This window comes from Aplidium turbinatum, chromosome 1 (assembly GCF_918807975.1).
Source record: "Aplidium turbinatum chromosome 1, kaAplTurb1.1, whole genome shotgun sequence".
Lineage (NCBI taxonomy): Eukaryota > Metazoa > Chordata > Ascidiacea > Aplousobranchia > Polyclinidae > Aplidium > Aplidium turbinatum.
The window spans coordinates 28,759,917-28,775,095 of record NC_137472.1 but is presented as its reverse complement, the minus strand read 5'-3'; the positions used below and the strand labels follow the sequence as shown (position 1 = coordinate 28,775,095).

Below are 15,179 nucleotides of genomic sequence, written 5' to 3'. Positions count from 1 at the left end.
TAAAACTGATTTTTAACTGCAGTATAAATTTCACTTGGTCAGTAGATTAAACCCTCTGCAAGTATGCGAAAGATGAATCCCAAGGATAAATATTCTCACCACGAAACCATTATTCTTGACTTTAAGTTTCGTGCCACGTGTTTTCGATGGGAGTCCAACGGAAATTCATTGGAATCTCAAAATGCTCAACACTTTCGTAAAAGTTAAAGTCTTCCCCGCGTGTGAGAATGTGATACTCACTGAAGGTTGACGGTTGGCCTACCCTACATGTAGCCTAAGTTACTTTATATTTCTTCAAAGCGGTAGGTATATGAAAAACCAGACCAAACATAGGCTCAGTGTTTTATTCACTAAAAAACTTTGGTTTTTACTTTCATGAAATAGGCTACATAAAATATAGTCAAAGACTATGTTCGTCAACTACAACTCCAAGACAAGCGGCTAACAAGTCAGCTTTCAAATGCAAACTTTGCACGATGTATTAAGGCCTGTATAGCCTATTAAATGCCACCGATTCACGTATAGCTACGATTCAAACTTTGAAATGTTTGGATCAATGATCAAATTATTTGTTTCAACAGCGCCATATAGCCTAGAACGAGTCAATAAAACACTCATAACACTACATTGTGAATCGTAGGTTGCATCATAGCACAATCAGGATGATAGCAAAAGACTATAGGCTAAGTGGTCATCTACTCAATCACCTCCCCATGCAAATTTATTTTCCAACGCACGGACACAACTTCAAATGGTATAATACAGTCAACCCCGCTTAATCGGACCACATCGGGACCAAGCCAAATTGGTCCGATTAAGCGGGTGGTCCCATTAAACGGGGAGAACAAATTTCGTTATTTTTTTCATCGATTTTGAAAATAGTTTAAGCATTCTGCAATTGCGGCTATAAACACAACCAAAATACCATCAATAATCAAAACAAAATACAGTACTGTACACTACAGTAGTCACTGGAAAAATGCATCAAGGGTCGTCTGTCTTTTGGCTTTATCAGCAATTTTTCGGACTGTCTGTACACAAACATCCAAATGCTTGTGGAGGTCTTGCTCGGCTCCTTGTTCGACAAAATATTTTTGGAGTATTGCAACGCAATGCTTGGCTTCACGATGGGTAACCTTAGGCAAAGGTTTGGCCTCATCATCTTCGTCTTCTTGGTCGTTGCCTTCTTCTTCATCATCAATTTCGCGATGCCTTGCCACGATATTCTTGCCAAGATGACAATTGACCTTATGACGTGACAACAAGCGTTTGTTTATCTGTAGCCTACTTCACTTTAAAATGGCTTAGCGAAAACGTAGCACGTTGCCCATCAACAACTCTTGACACGTCACCTCGCAGAAAAATGTACAAAAAGTAAAAAACGTTAACCATAAGGGCCTATTTTAGGGCGGAGGGTGGTCCGTTTAAGCGGGGTGGTGGTCCGTTTAAGCGGGGAAAATTGTACAGAAAAATGGATTTGGATTCGGGACCAGTGCAAAATGGTCCGAATAAGCGGGTGGTCCTATTAAACGTGGGCCGATTAAGCGGGGTTGACTGTACAAACAAATCAGGTTAAAATGATAGCCTACGTAAATTGTTAGGCTACAAATTAAAGTTTCATTCCAATACAGCAACAATTTCTGGTACAAAACTCATCTTTTAACTTTTCATCTTATTTTCGCTTCATTCCCAATTGCGTTTCTGCTGTAAACCATGTCGTTAAGATGCAATGGTGGATAAGCCTTCAAGTTCAACGTTTTCAATGCTAAAATCATTTATACAAATCTGTTGCAAGCGTCAAATCTGACAACCCTGTTTTAGTAACTTCTGGACTGGCAGTAACTTTCAGACTGCGTATACGCGGTCCAGAAGTTACGGTAACTTTCAGACCGCAGTAACTCCTGGACCGTTACACCGGATCATCACAGAGTGATATTTCAGGTTTTTCTTTTGACACTTTTTCAATGCGTACTGATTCACTGTCTGCTGGCAGTACCAAACTACCAATAGTAATTTCTTATTGAATTCAGATGGTCTACCCCCAGCTCAAAGACCACGCCAGTCAGTGTTGTGCTGTTGTGACTAATTGCTTCAGTTTAAATTGCAGCTTGCAAACCAACTGACATCTTCCAGCACTTTGCCAGAAAGCAGTAGAGGTCGTCCACATAGCCTTCCCAGTCCTAGTCCCTCAGTGGTAAGCACTTTCCTATAACGCTTCCTCCCACAGAAAAAAAAAGAAAAGCCTCAAAAACGATGTCTAGTGTGCTACTCTCATGGAAGGAAAAAAGTGAGAAGAAAAATGAAGGAGAAAGTGTTGATCAGTTTCAAAAATATGACTTTGTCTGCAGATGAGTAAGAAACTGCACGCAACTTTGTTTTTGAAAAAGATGACAATTTCATTCTCGTACTTGGCAGGATATGAAACTAAGGATACATTTATTTTTCCAAACATCTCTTTTATCAAATCAATGAAAAAATTGTCACCACTTAAATATTGGCAATACATAAGAAAAGTTGCAAACAATGAGCCAGTAAAGAAGGTTTGTTCATTGATGATGGCAATATCATCATGCCCACCATCCAGTGCTGGAATAGAACGCTTGTTCAGTAGCATGGCTTTAATCCACACAAAGCAAAGAAATAGACTGGGCAATGAGAGGGTTGCCGAATTAGTGCATGTTTAATTGTTTATAGACACTTTGGATGGAAAGAATCTGAAACCCCAGATGAAGAGCTGTTCAATGTGGACAATGAAGACTGTTGACATGTTATCAATGACTGAGATTATGCCAGCTCTTAATCTTTTCTTTCTTTGGCTCTTGTTGTTCAATGTTTACAATTTTGGTCGCTGACTGCATGTTAGGCACAAGGGAGCATCTGACTTAATAACATACTGGTATGTTCACAAACTAATGATTGGACCTATCTATTATTAGATATTAGTAAATCACAATATTTTTCTTTTTTTGTAGGATGAGCACAGGAAATCTTATAGGTTCATTCAAAATATGATGGTAATAAACATTAACCATGAGGAGTAATCATTATTTCATTCACATTTGCAAATTTTAACAACTCAAGTTTTTCCCAGTTTACCCCAAAAGGTTTTTCCCAGTTTCCCCCAGGGTTTTACCCAGGTAAAACTAAAGTGGGGGAAACCTCCTTGGCCAACCCTGGTTTGAGCCCATTATGTCATGCTCAAGTGACATAAGGAAATCATATTTTCAGCTGCTATGGTTGTCATATGCATTATGCAGTAATAATAGTTTCTGTGATCCAAATCACAATTTTTCAGATAAATGCAATTGCACATTAATTGATACAATCTTCAAATAAACATAGTTCAGTTGTAGACTAATTACTGTACCGTACTGCATTTTATCCACGGTGTATCTGATTCTTTGTTTTTATTAATGAAAAATCATAATACATTTGATGCTTTGCATCTATTCGTTGTGTGTTTCAGTCATTATCCACAAACTGGCTTTGGAAACCAAAATTATGCACAATATAACAGTTATTCAACTGCTGGAACATCTGATGCACAAGCAAATTATGGGTTTGTTGATAAAAACTAGCAAATATGACCTGTAAACATGTTGTGAACACGGTGTCTTAAAGATAGCCTCTTGTTTATATGTGTGACAGAGTAAAAGTCATTCGGAGGCAGAAATGGAAAGGAGAAATATAGTATCGATTTGCAGGCCTTGAAATTCGTTTTTGTTGATTGCGGACAAACGTGTCTGGTCTGAGCAGCCAGCCATCTTGGCGGAAAAATTAAGTCTCATGGTGGACACATCAGTTTTAATGTTGATCGTCATGCTTAATCTCGTTAACTTGATAATTCTTCGCCATTTAAGAACTATAGCTACGGTTTAGAAGGCTTATTAAAATTTCAGCAAAGTCACTCTGAAAGGCTTTGTCCATTGTCACCTTCATACCACAGCCACTTGAAATTTTTGTTTGTTTGATCCACTTTTGGATTGTAGCAATACTGCACACGCGTTTTTGAGTATTGATAATGGTGGCGGTGGCTTTATTATTTTTATCCACTACTGTAGAGCAAGTAGGCTCATCGCACTCATTTTCAGAATTTTTCTGGGCCTTTTCTTACTGTAATACCAAAACTTAACAAATTTTGCTGTAATAGCTAAAATTATAATATAATTTTGTAACCAACCTATCTTTATCAATATTACTCGATGATCAAAGCCAGACATTGTGATGTAAGACTCAAACTAAGTTGTGCGTAATTAGTGTAGAAGTACTGGTACTCCCATCGATTCTCAGCAAAGAATTCACCTAAACCAAATTCACTTTGCTATGCAATGACGATTTGTATCGCTAGTTCCTGTGTCATTTCTCGGCGGACAAATATGACTGATGTAGATAGTACTTCTCGTGGACACGACATGCTGCGACGGCAGACATGTCCACCGTGAATTTCGAGACCTAAATTTTTAACACTAGCCGTTACAGTTACTAGGCCTATTTAGTAAAGCTGCTCTATCACTTCGCTCAGTTAAAGATTAACATGCATCTCTTTAAGTACCGTACAGTCGTTTCACCAAAATGTTGTGCTTAGAATTACCTTTCGGTCTGTTTTAAAATGTGTGTTTATGTTTTTTGTTAATATGTAAGTTTTTACAAAGCTTTATCAAAGAGGTCTCTTCAATATTTTTTTTTCATTAAACATAAATACCAAAACATGGCATTACAAAAACTATAATGCCCTTTTCTTTGTATCCTTTGACATAGATTTTTCTAATATGTGTAATAGTGTACCCTACAGTGTGCAATATATTTTCGGAAGTTGAAAAAAATATGTTGCAATAGCCTATATATTATGCACCTGAGTTAGGAATACTAGTTTTTTTAACCTCAGGCATAGTGCCAGGTTTATAAATTAAATTTTCTTCATATGCTTCGGTATGTATTAAAAAGCATTGAGATTGAAAATGTTAGCATTAAAGCAGGTTTAGAAATAAATGTAACTCTTTTTAGGTACTCGAACCCAGCTGCAAGCGGTAGCCAACAATCACAAACTTCATCACAAAGCTACAGCGGCAACACTCAGCAATACAATTATGGCTACAGCAGTGCTAGTAGCTCTGCTACAGCAACAACCACCACCACTTCTCAACCGGGAACAACTTATCAGCAGTTTTCAGTATGTTCCAAAATGTTTTTACTCTGCGGTTGAGTTTTTTTTTTAAGCTATTTGAATGTATTCTTGCTACTTGACTGTTTAAAACAATATACCAGTAAGCATTTAGTAACGCAATGAATTTACATCAAAACCTGCACTCTTGGCAACGTAAAAAAGTCATAATTTTTTATCTTCAAAGTTTGTGAGAAAGTTGACATCAACTTAAAGCAATTTTTGTTGAGCTTAATTTTTCCATACTTGCATGTGTACCGTTTGAGGTCTACTCTTGATTTTTCTATAAAACCATATTCTAGCCGATGCAAAAATGTGTATTTGTAAAACAAGATCATTGAGTAATTTTGGTCCAATAATTGGAATATTAATCCTATTTTTACATCAATTTAAAGTAGGACTGGTGTACTGTGGTTAACAATCAACTTTTTTTTTCAACTAAACTAAAACGATATATACTTAAAGATGTGGACTTATCCTACGGTAGTTTTATAAAATTATTTATTTCCAGAATTTATGGTACAGCCAAGTATCATCTGCACAACCAAACCAAACTCAGCAATCTACTTCTCAGCAGCAACAACAACAAGGAAATAGAACTAGCCAACAATATACTGCTGCTGCTTACCAAGCTCAAATGAATCAGGTTTAAATTATTTCTTGTTTCATTTAGGAATTTTGAAACATTGATTTAATCTGTGTAATGTTTCTAAGTACAGTAGTAGCAATGCAGAAGCGCTTTCCATTCTTTAGAAAGCAAAAACTCTTTAAAATTTTCAACACCAACAAAGATCCATCTTATAATGTTTGTATTATACTTTCAAGAATTGTTGAGCTTGTATACAAGATTATGTTCTGTCATCTGTCCAACTTTTTACTACAAGGTGCGTCAAGATAGAAACTAAATCATTTTTTTGTTTTGGTTTTTGTTCTGCATGAATTGAGACTACCACCCACGGACAAAACCGTTTTCCACGGAGCTAACTAAAGAGTGAAAAAAGCAGTTGTAGCAACTGCCGTCTTTTGGTATAAATCGCTGTGCTATTGATATTGAGGTTTAGTATTCTCCCAAATTAGTCTTCCAGTTTCCAGTATTGTGACATTATTTACTGTAAGATCATTCACTGTGTTCCTGAACGTTTTTTTTGAATCATAACAATAATTTTTTTTACAATGAAACACTTGTATGTCCATCATAATAATTCATTTTATTGTTAATTTTATTTTTATGTAGTACTACCAGCAGCAATCGTCCTTCACTCAGCAACAGCAACAATATCAGCAAGGTATTTACCGAAAAATTTAAAATACCGGTAACATTAAAAATCTTAGTACTCAAAATGAGTTGAGTTATGGAGATGTATGGATTTGTAAAGTCATTAAGGCCCCAATCGAAAACGAGAATGGAAGACGAATGGAAGATTTTATGATACCATATACCAGGGCTACTCAACTGGCGAACCGCGGTTCGAATCCGGACCTTCTGGGTGTTGAAGGTGAACCTCAAGCTTCTGGAAGAATAACCTCATTGCCACATTTTTGGGCCTCTTTAAACAGATTTCCATTAGGGAAAAGCAATTTTTTGTGATTATCCAAGGAGCTGGGAGCTTTGCTCCCAGACCCCCCAACGCTTTGCCGTCTTCTCTGATGTGCGATCCACACAGCTACACTACAAAGAAACACAATTCCTTTTTCCTTTTTTATTTCTTCGTTTGTGTCAGACAAAAATCCAAGTCGTGTTACATCACGTTACATACTACCTGAAAAGTGTTTCGGTACTGTAGGCTACTGGTTGTTTAATTTTCGTGGTTGCATATGAAATATTTACCGGACCGCAAAAATGTTCAGCTTGTCAAAATGGACCTTTGCTAACATTAGTTGAGTAGCCCTGCCATATACATTTAAAATTTCTGTTTTGGACATAGCTTGTTTTCTTAATTTAAAGTATTAAAATCATAAATACCGCATTTATCCGAGTATAAGTCGCAAAATTTTGCACCAAATCTTGCTCAAAAAGGTTGGGGTGCGACTTATACATGAGGGTGCGACTTATACACAAGGTCCTGAACTTCTGACAAACAAATGCTACAGATCGCGCGTTAACGCTGCTATTAAGCGTTAGTATTTTGCGTGCGAGGATTGCGAGCATCGCATTCACATGCTCACTGCACAGCATGCATGTGAATTTTAACGCAAACATCTCGCATGTGCGTGTGCGGCACGCTTGATTGCTATGAGAATCAAGCGTGCCGCACACGCACATGCGAGATGTTTGTTTATTTTCAAAAAACTCAACCAATGAAGATAAAAACGAGTTTGAAGGCTTTTAAAATTTTGATTGTTGTTTTTCAATAAAATTTGCTAAAAAAAATTTTGTACCAATATTTGAGCCAAATTTTAGGGTGCGACTTATACACGGATAAATACGGTAGTAGTGTTTTGTTTCCAACTTGGATAAAATTTCAAAACTCAGGTTTCGGGTAATTCTACAACAAAAGCCGTTTTTTTCCTGGTTTTGCTGTTATATTGAAGTTACTATTACTTTAAAGACTACACTATTGTTTATTCGTTAGTTACGTATATCTAACGATTTCTAATTAATTCTAATTATGTCTTGTTATCTACCACCCTTTCACTGTCAGGATCCCAGCCGTCTACTCAGCAATACAAACAACCCAGCAAACCTCAGCAATCTGCGGGAACACAACAATCCCAGCAAGCATCCTCAACTCCTGCAAACAACCAAGCATCAGGTCCGTGGTTAATACTCAACAAAAAATTTCAAGTAGAAGGTTTTGCTTTATTCTTTTGTTACTAAGAGCAACTGCAGTCTCATATAGCTGAAGTTGTGTTTTGAAGAAGTCTGCAGCTGTAATGCAGAGAGTGTTAAATATCATATGCAGTATTTGTCGGTACACGACATCTGGGCGAAACCCACTTGGGCGAGACCAAGTGGGCGACGTCACCACCGTTCCAAACGGTTAAACTTTCGCTACCGTCGCCTATTTGGGTCGTCGCCCAAGTGGGTTTTGCCCAGTTGGGCTCGCCCAGGTGTCGTGTACCGGTATTTGTAGCAGTTTATAGAGTTCTGTGCCCATTTGTCTTCACTATTATAACTTGGAATTTCTTCGGGATGCAAAACTACTTCCTGAAGTTAACTTTTAGAAAAGTGTTTCTTCTGCCCTGACGCTAATCTTAGCTAGCTCAGAAGCAGATTAATGCTTTTCTGGTTAAGCGACTAACAAATTTACAAAACTCACTGAGTAATTAAAATTGACTTAACAACTCGAAAATGCAGTTTTTGTTTGAAAATGTAGGCTACTTAAAGGACAGTTTACAGGTTTATCCAAATTTTACCACGCAGAAACCAAAATGCATCTAAGAAAAGTACTGCTGTTGTGCTGCATGAATCATAACCCTGCTTAACCCTCGGACATTATTCCATTCGTTGTGCAGGCGAGTGGTCAAGTAGCACTGGAAATCAACAACGATCCAGTGAAGCATATTCCACCTACACTCCCCAAGCGAAGCCATCTGCTGCTCAATCGTGGAGTGGTTACTCTCCACAACAAGGAGGAAAGGATTGGACTAGCCAAACAACCTCTTATCAGCAACAGGTTGTTGTCTTAATCGCATTCAAAAGTTGAAAATTGATCTTTTTAAATCCATTGTCGATTCATACGGAGACGATTTTCAAATAAACTCATCCGGCAGTACGTCTTTTTTTTATCGCGCTTGAAGCTGAAATTTGTTTACGTTTTATAAACAACCTTCTAAAAAGGCGAGTTATGCATTTGTCTTTACAGAAATGTGTAGTTTGATAAAATACAACCCACGCTATAACAAAACAACTGATAAGTTTTGAGGTGAAAAGCTGACACTTGCAATATTTGACTGGTTGCCGATGTCTCAGACTCAGCCATCATCAAAATCCTTGTTATACCCATTTCTTATGTTTATGTCATGCCAATGAAAGGTTGTTAAGTTTTTAAAGTAGTTACGTTAAATGAGCTTTCGTTTGTAAAAGTCCATCCAAAGCCACAACGTAGGGCTGTGGAAAAAGTTCTGAAGTAGCGATTATCTAGATTCTTTTAGTTGTTGTATTGTGATATGACAGCAACCCAGCACCGGTAAGAATGATTACCTTGGCAGCGGAGGCGGAGATTACAGTTACTCGCAGCAATCTTCCACGATCCAACAACAGCCGCAGATGTATCCTCAACAACAACGCAACTATCCATACCAACCACCACAACAGCAACAGAATTACTCTTCTTATCAACAAGGGTTAAACCAACGAGGTAAAATTCCTGTAACGTTATATTGCTATAAATTATCACAAATAGAAAAGGCTTGGATGCTGCTCTTTAGATGTCACAACCATTTGTCATGAATTTTCCTAAACCAGCAACAGCAAGTAACTGACTCATTTTTATTGACGATAAAAAAGCTTTGCTTGTTAGCAGTTCTATCGTGATTTGTAGTGCCAATGAAATTCTTATTTAACAACCGGTAGAGTTATTTCTCTGCTTGTTCAAACCTTTTTTAATGTTTCAGCTGGTGGCAGCAACGCCCCTGATGTTAATCGTGGGTACGGGGGAGAGCGAAGCCAAGCTGGGAGCAATTATGGACCAACTCATGGCAACAGGGGGAATTGGAATGCCCCATCTGGCCCACCTAATGTGATAAGCAGCGGTGGCCCTGGAGAGTGGGGCCCCGGTGGAAGCGGCGGATGGGGAGACTGGAGTGGGTCAAGAAACCTCAGGAGACCAGGGAATGATGAAGGACCCCATATTCCTCCATTTCCTCAAGCTTGGCAAATGGGTCCCCAACAACCGCCTCTACCACCAGGGGGCGGCCGTATGGAACAGAATCGCGGGAACTGGAGCGGGGGAAGCAATTGGAAGCAGGTATATGCTGTTTTGTGTAGCATTGTTGTCCGAAAATTTCAACCTATAGGACGTAGCTAATTTCCCTGTTTGGATATCACAAAACGCATTGCAGAATAATATTAATTTCAATTTTGTTATATTTTTCTACTTTCCACATGAACAATTAAAAGCAGCAAATTTGTAATGTAAGATTTCGTTTTTTAAAGGGTTGGGACAATCAAGGTCCGCCGAAACCCCCAAGCAACAACAGCAACAGGTATTTCTTTTGACGCAACGTTTCAGTCTTGACATGTTAATTAGATGCAAAATTTCAGTTAGTTAGCACTCGATTAGTTAGCGTAGCCGAGCAGTGAGAGCCACTGCAAAACGCTCGGTTTGACATCGATCAAGAACGAGACTGTTTATGGGATTCTGGAAGGACATACAGCTTGGCTCCCTCGTCGATCCAATTTGAATCTTTAACACCGGGAGTGAGCCTAGAGGCGACTAAAGAAAAGTTAATCGCATAGAAATTTTGTTGTTTCTATGAAACTATTTTTGCCTTCAGATTGTCGCGTGGCGATGGACAACAGAACAACAGGTTTCAAAACAGTGGCAGGTATAGCCCTAACTCCCGGCAATCACGCGGAAGTGGTGAGTAATGTTCAGTTATTGCCACAATTGTGTAATTTAATGATCTCGTCTAAAAGTTACGTTGTAAACGTATTGATTTTGTAACTCCAATCCATGCAACGTCGTTCAATGCGTTGTTCGCTGAAGCTTCGCAAAACTTTATCCTATATTTTCTTAAACAAAATGTTTGCGAGTTGTGACTAAAGTCTTAAACTCTTGGCCCAGTGATGAGGACGTCTACGCGACGCTCGAAAAGACGTCAGTTCGGCTATGTCTTGGCAAGGTACGTAATGGCATGTCATAATAATGAGACCAGCCGCCTCGATGACTACACTTCTCTCTCTTCACTATTCTTGTGTTGCATCTGCGATCACAGTGTGCTGTATGTTGCCGCATTGGGCACAAAATATAATTGTTATCAATTGCTTTCGTTTTTAAGCTATTCTTTATTTCTTGTTATTCCTGTTCTAATTAAGAAAATACAAATTTCGCACAATGGTGAAAAGGTTAGTTCAACAAGATCCATCGTGTTGACTATATGTCCACGTAATCGTGATACCATCATTCTTAACCATATGTCACATTTCCCACTAGTGGAGAAGCCAAATCGAGAATTATGGACACCAGGTGATGCTAAGCGTGGCATGAAAGACAAGCAAACGAAAAGCAAAGACTTCCAAGACGTTGACAAACCAGTGAGTTTTGCACGTTAGTTATGCTTCACCATATTTCAATATTAACTTAGGCAGTTTAACAAAGTGTGTGCTGAGGATAACTTGATAGCCTTGTACCTAAAGTCACTCAATGTCTGCAAATGTCCACTCCAAACCGCATAACAAAACAAATGATCGATGGAAGATGACAACTCAACCAAACTACCCTAAATACAACGCCCCAAATCAGTCCACAGACCGTCTCATATTGGAGTACCCAGCTTCAAGGAGGATGCCTCACAGGTCACCAATGCAACAAGGTCCTCATAGATTGGCTAAATGAAAATTGCTTGCCATCTTGGACTTGCTTGATTATTATTATTTTGTCATGTCATCAGTTGATTCATCATTAGTTTGTCAATCGGCAGCGGCACGATAAGTTGATGATGAAAGAAAGAAATAATGGAACAAAAAAGCTTCATGGATTTTCATGATTTGACTTTCCAGATCCAAGCAACGGAAATCAAATCTTACTTATACGCCTGGCTCGGGGTTCGTCGAATGCGACCTCTCTACGACATCCATCCTGTTGGAGAAAGACCTGACCTCACTTTCAGATGCGAGGTGAATCAAAAGTTTGCTTGTCTTTGCGCGAGTTTGGTGTAATTTGCCGGTTAAACTGCTGCAGCCGGTGCTTTGTTCAGCCAAAACAAATCGTAATCCCAAAGGCAAATCAGCTAATTTCTGCATTGATTCAACGTCTGCAGTCGTTGAAAACGGCTAATTTGGCGTGTTAGAAAGATAACACTATTTGCTGTTATATACAGTACATCCACCTTCACCGGCAAGCTATTTCTTTAGCAATGACGTTGTGTTTTACATTCTTCGCCTTCATCGTTTGTGGTGATGTAGAGAGAGCCTAATAGAAGTTATAAAACACTTCGCTTTACTCACATTTTGAAGGCTGACATCAATGCAGGTTGCAGAATAGTGTACTGACTAATTGAATAGTTGGTAAAGTATACTGGAGTAATGTTTTTTCTACTAATTTTGCTAACACGAATGAATTCGTTGATACTCGCTTCTCTTTATCAGCTACGAGTCAATGGCTACAAGTTTGTCGGCGTGGGGGAAGCGGCGAGCAAGAAAGATGCCCAGACCGACGCTGCTTGGAGCTTTGCTGAGTTCCTGGTCAAGCAGGGATGTCTGAAGAAGGCTGATCTTCCCGCCAAATCAGTGAGTTATAATCAGTTTGTACCGGTTGCCTAATGCACTCGCCAACATCATTGTATTCTGCACCGGTGATGTCTGTTTCTCAATGTTCAAATCTGCGGGTCAGTTAAGCTTCAAATTAAACCGTGCATGTCAACTGTGAATCAATGTAACAGATTCGAATCAATGCCAGCTCTTAACCAGTTTAAATCATAATTGTACGCTACCGTTAAGTAGTAGGCTACATATTATTGAAAGTTTGCTAGTTTATTAAGCTACAAACTTGATTAAACGAAAACATTTCCTCGGATTGTGTTCTTTGAAATCATGCTTTTGGCAGTTTCGCATACTTGTGGAAACTTGAAACCACTCTCCATGGTTTAACTACCGAGGTGTGAAATTTGAAATTTCGTCTGTGGTTGGCTTAATTTTGCCTCAAGGGTTATTGGACAGGTTCCGCCAAAACTGAACGGAGACGTTCTCGCTTTGTGATATTTATTGTTTCCTTACAACTAATGCATCGCTATTTATCAATTATTTGCAGAAAACCGATGATGAAGCAACTGACGATTTTGGAACTGTAAAGGAATACGACCACCAGAAGCAAGCCAGGCCGAGTAAGATCCATGTTTGGTTTCTTTGTTTCTGCTGGTGTATGCGCGTGTCCATCACACTGTGGGGTAGTTTTGAAAAGAACATTCACGTTTGACTAACATTTTTGCGGCTCGTTACATATTGATTTCCAATCACCGGTAAAACTGTATTGACAGAATCGAACCGGAACAGACCACCCCGGAACGCACCGAAAGGTCCCATCCCTCTGATGAGCATCGTCACCTCACCCATAGTGAGTTGATTTCAGTTCCACTGTTTACCCTGCCAGTCGACTGCCACTCAGGATTTCTACACAGCGTGTTATGGGCAAAAATATTCACTTTCAGGGCTTGAAGCAATTTAAAAATCTGTGATTCACATTTCAGTAAAGTACAATGCCGTATCAATTTCAGAAGGGTATAAAATAATGAAAGTCAAAATGCCTATTGATCGTTCGTTCGTGGCTGATTCGCTCAATAATTTGATAGCTAATGTCGGTTTTATCATCCAGTTGAGGATTTGACATGCAAGCAACGATAACTTGTACCCTTGCGTATACGTACGTACTTCTGTGAAAGTAATTGTGCAGAACGTCATGAAGCTATGCACATTGCACAGTATTATGTTCAGCTTCTGTCGTATATTGATTCCACTGTGTTTAGATTTTGCGCTGAATTTAACTTGACATCTTTGTTTTTGTTTTAAAATGTATTTTTCTTTTTACTGACCTTGTCCATTGTCCAAGAATGAACGAGACCAACCAATTTTGCTTTGCAGGGAAACATACCCCCCTTCCCAGCATTTGAACGGCCCTCAGAAGCTTGGGCTCCCCCGCGTAGAGGTCCACCAGGTCCGTGGATGGAAGGCACAAGTGGCCCGTGGAGAGGAGGACATAGAGAAGGAAGAGGAGGATTTCCGCAACGGGACTTGGAAGAGGAACGTTGGATGGAAGAGCAGAGAGAGTTGTGAGTTTTACTGAAATCATACTCTATCTTTTTTTCCAACTGAATCTCTATGAAATATATTTTATCAGTGTTATTGTTTTTCTTATCGTTATTAATGGTTGCACTGTCACCGTTCATGACATCAGCTTAAATTTCTCCCAAATGGTAGCCACTTGACAGAAAGCGACAGCTATCGCATTACTCACGTTAACTTGCATTTTGGTGGTTGACAACTACTCATTCATATCATTCTCTATCAAATTGTTACTTTTCAAGGTGATACTATCCACTTCCAAATTAATTTGTAGTCGCAATCTAAAATTGATGATATAAATTTTTGCCTTAACTTATTGATACGATGAGGAGTTCGTTCTCTTTCAGCCAACATCCGGAGGACATTTTTATCAGTAGGATGATTATGAACCAACAAGAAGCGACTATGGCGGCTCGTAGGCTTGAATCGAAGCCGGGAGAATGGACCAGTGTTTCTCCAGTCAGTCTTTCTATTTTCACAGTGGTTCAAGATTATAAATCTCGTTATCTTTACATCCATTTTGTTGTATTGAGATATGTTTAAACCTGTGTTCGATTTTCTCTAACAAGATTGAAAACGCTTTCTAAACGATTCGTTTCGTTCGCATACCTTGATTAGCAGTTGATGTTCAACTTTTAAAATAGTAGATCTCGAAAAAGAGCAAAGCACTGTTTTTAGTGTTTAGTTGTATTTGTATACCCAAATCCTGCATGAAAATTTACAAAACTGATGCTTATTTAATTGTAGAAAGTTGTTCTCATTGTGAATCTCCCACTGTTGAAGGAAATTTTGTATTTTTTTCTTTCATCAATTAATACGTTGCTATGCAGCGACTAAGTTCTCCTTCATCGCAGGCCCGCAGCCGCAATGTGACCACCCTGGATGATCGTCACGTGATGTCGAAGCATGCTGCCATTTATCCTCATGAGGAGGAGTTGAAAGGTGTCCACCAGATGGTGACAATCGCTGAGCGCGCTCTTAAGGCTCTTTCGGATCAATTTGTGGATGAGGATCATCCTATTGAAAAAGGTAATGACTGGTTGAGAAATTCAACTTCCGCGTCATTTAATTACGAAG

The 15,179-nt window shown here is 38.9% G+C and overlaps 1 protein-coding gene across 2 annotated transcripts in view; it reads left to right on the top strand.

Moving 5' to 3' along the window:
• The window catches only part of LOC145772777 (uncharacterized), a 28,114-nt gene that overhangs the window by 3,534 nt on the left and 9,401 nt on the right, over positions 1 to 15,179 (top strand). For both annotated transcript variants that reach the window (XR_014289321.1, XM_082584655.1), the window contains exons 2-19: positions 3,467 to 3,559; positions 5,005 to 5,170; positions 5,673 to 5,807; positions 6,396 to 6,447; positions 7,804 to 7,914; positions 8,618 to 8,778; positions 9,279 to 9,462; positions 9,719 to 10,071; positions 10,260 to 10,309; positions 10,601 to 10,686; positions 11,260 to 11,360; positions 11,826 to 11,942; positions 12,414 to 12,554; positions 13,075 to 13,147; positions 13,301 to 13,377; positions 13,902 to 14,089; positions 14,450 to 14,561; positions 14,957 to 15,131. Coding sequence is in view for 1 of the 2 variants with exons in the window: in XM_082584655.1 (XP_082440781.1) it covers positions 3,467 to 3,559; positions 5,005 to 5,170; positions 5,673 to 5,807; positions 6,396 to 6,447; positions 7,804 to 7,914; positions 8,618 to 8,778; positions 9,279 to 9,462; positions 9,719 to 10,071; positions 10,260 to 10,309; positions 10,601 to 10,686; positions 11,260 to 11,360; positions 11,826 to 11,942; positions 12,414 to 12,554; positions 13,075 to 13,147; positions 13,301 to 13,377; positions 13,902 to 14,089; positions 14,450 to 14,561; positions 14,957 to 15,131 (2,375 nt within the window). In the remaining variant the exon portion in view is untranslated. The remainder of the gene's footprint in view (positions 1 to 3,466; positions 3,560 to 5,004; positions 5,171 to 5,672; positions 5,808 to 6,395; positions 6,448 to 7,803; positions 7,915 to 8,617; positions 8,779 to 9,278; positions 9,463 to 9,718; positions 10,072 to 10,259; positions 10,310 to 10,600; positions 10,687 to 11,259; positions 11,361 to 11,825; positions 11,943 to 12,413; positions 12,555 to 13,074; positions 13,148 to 13,300; positions 13,378 to 13,901; positions 14,090 to 14,449; positions 14,562 to 14,956; positions 15,132 to 15,179) is intronic.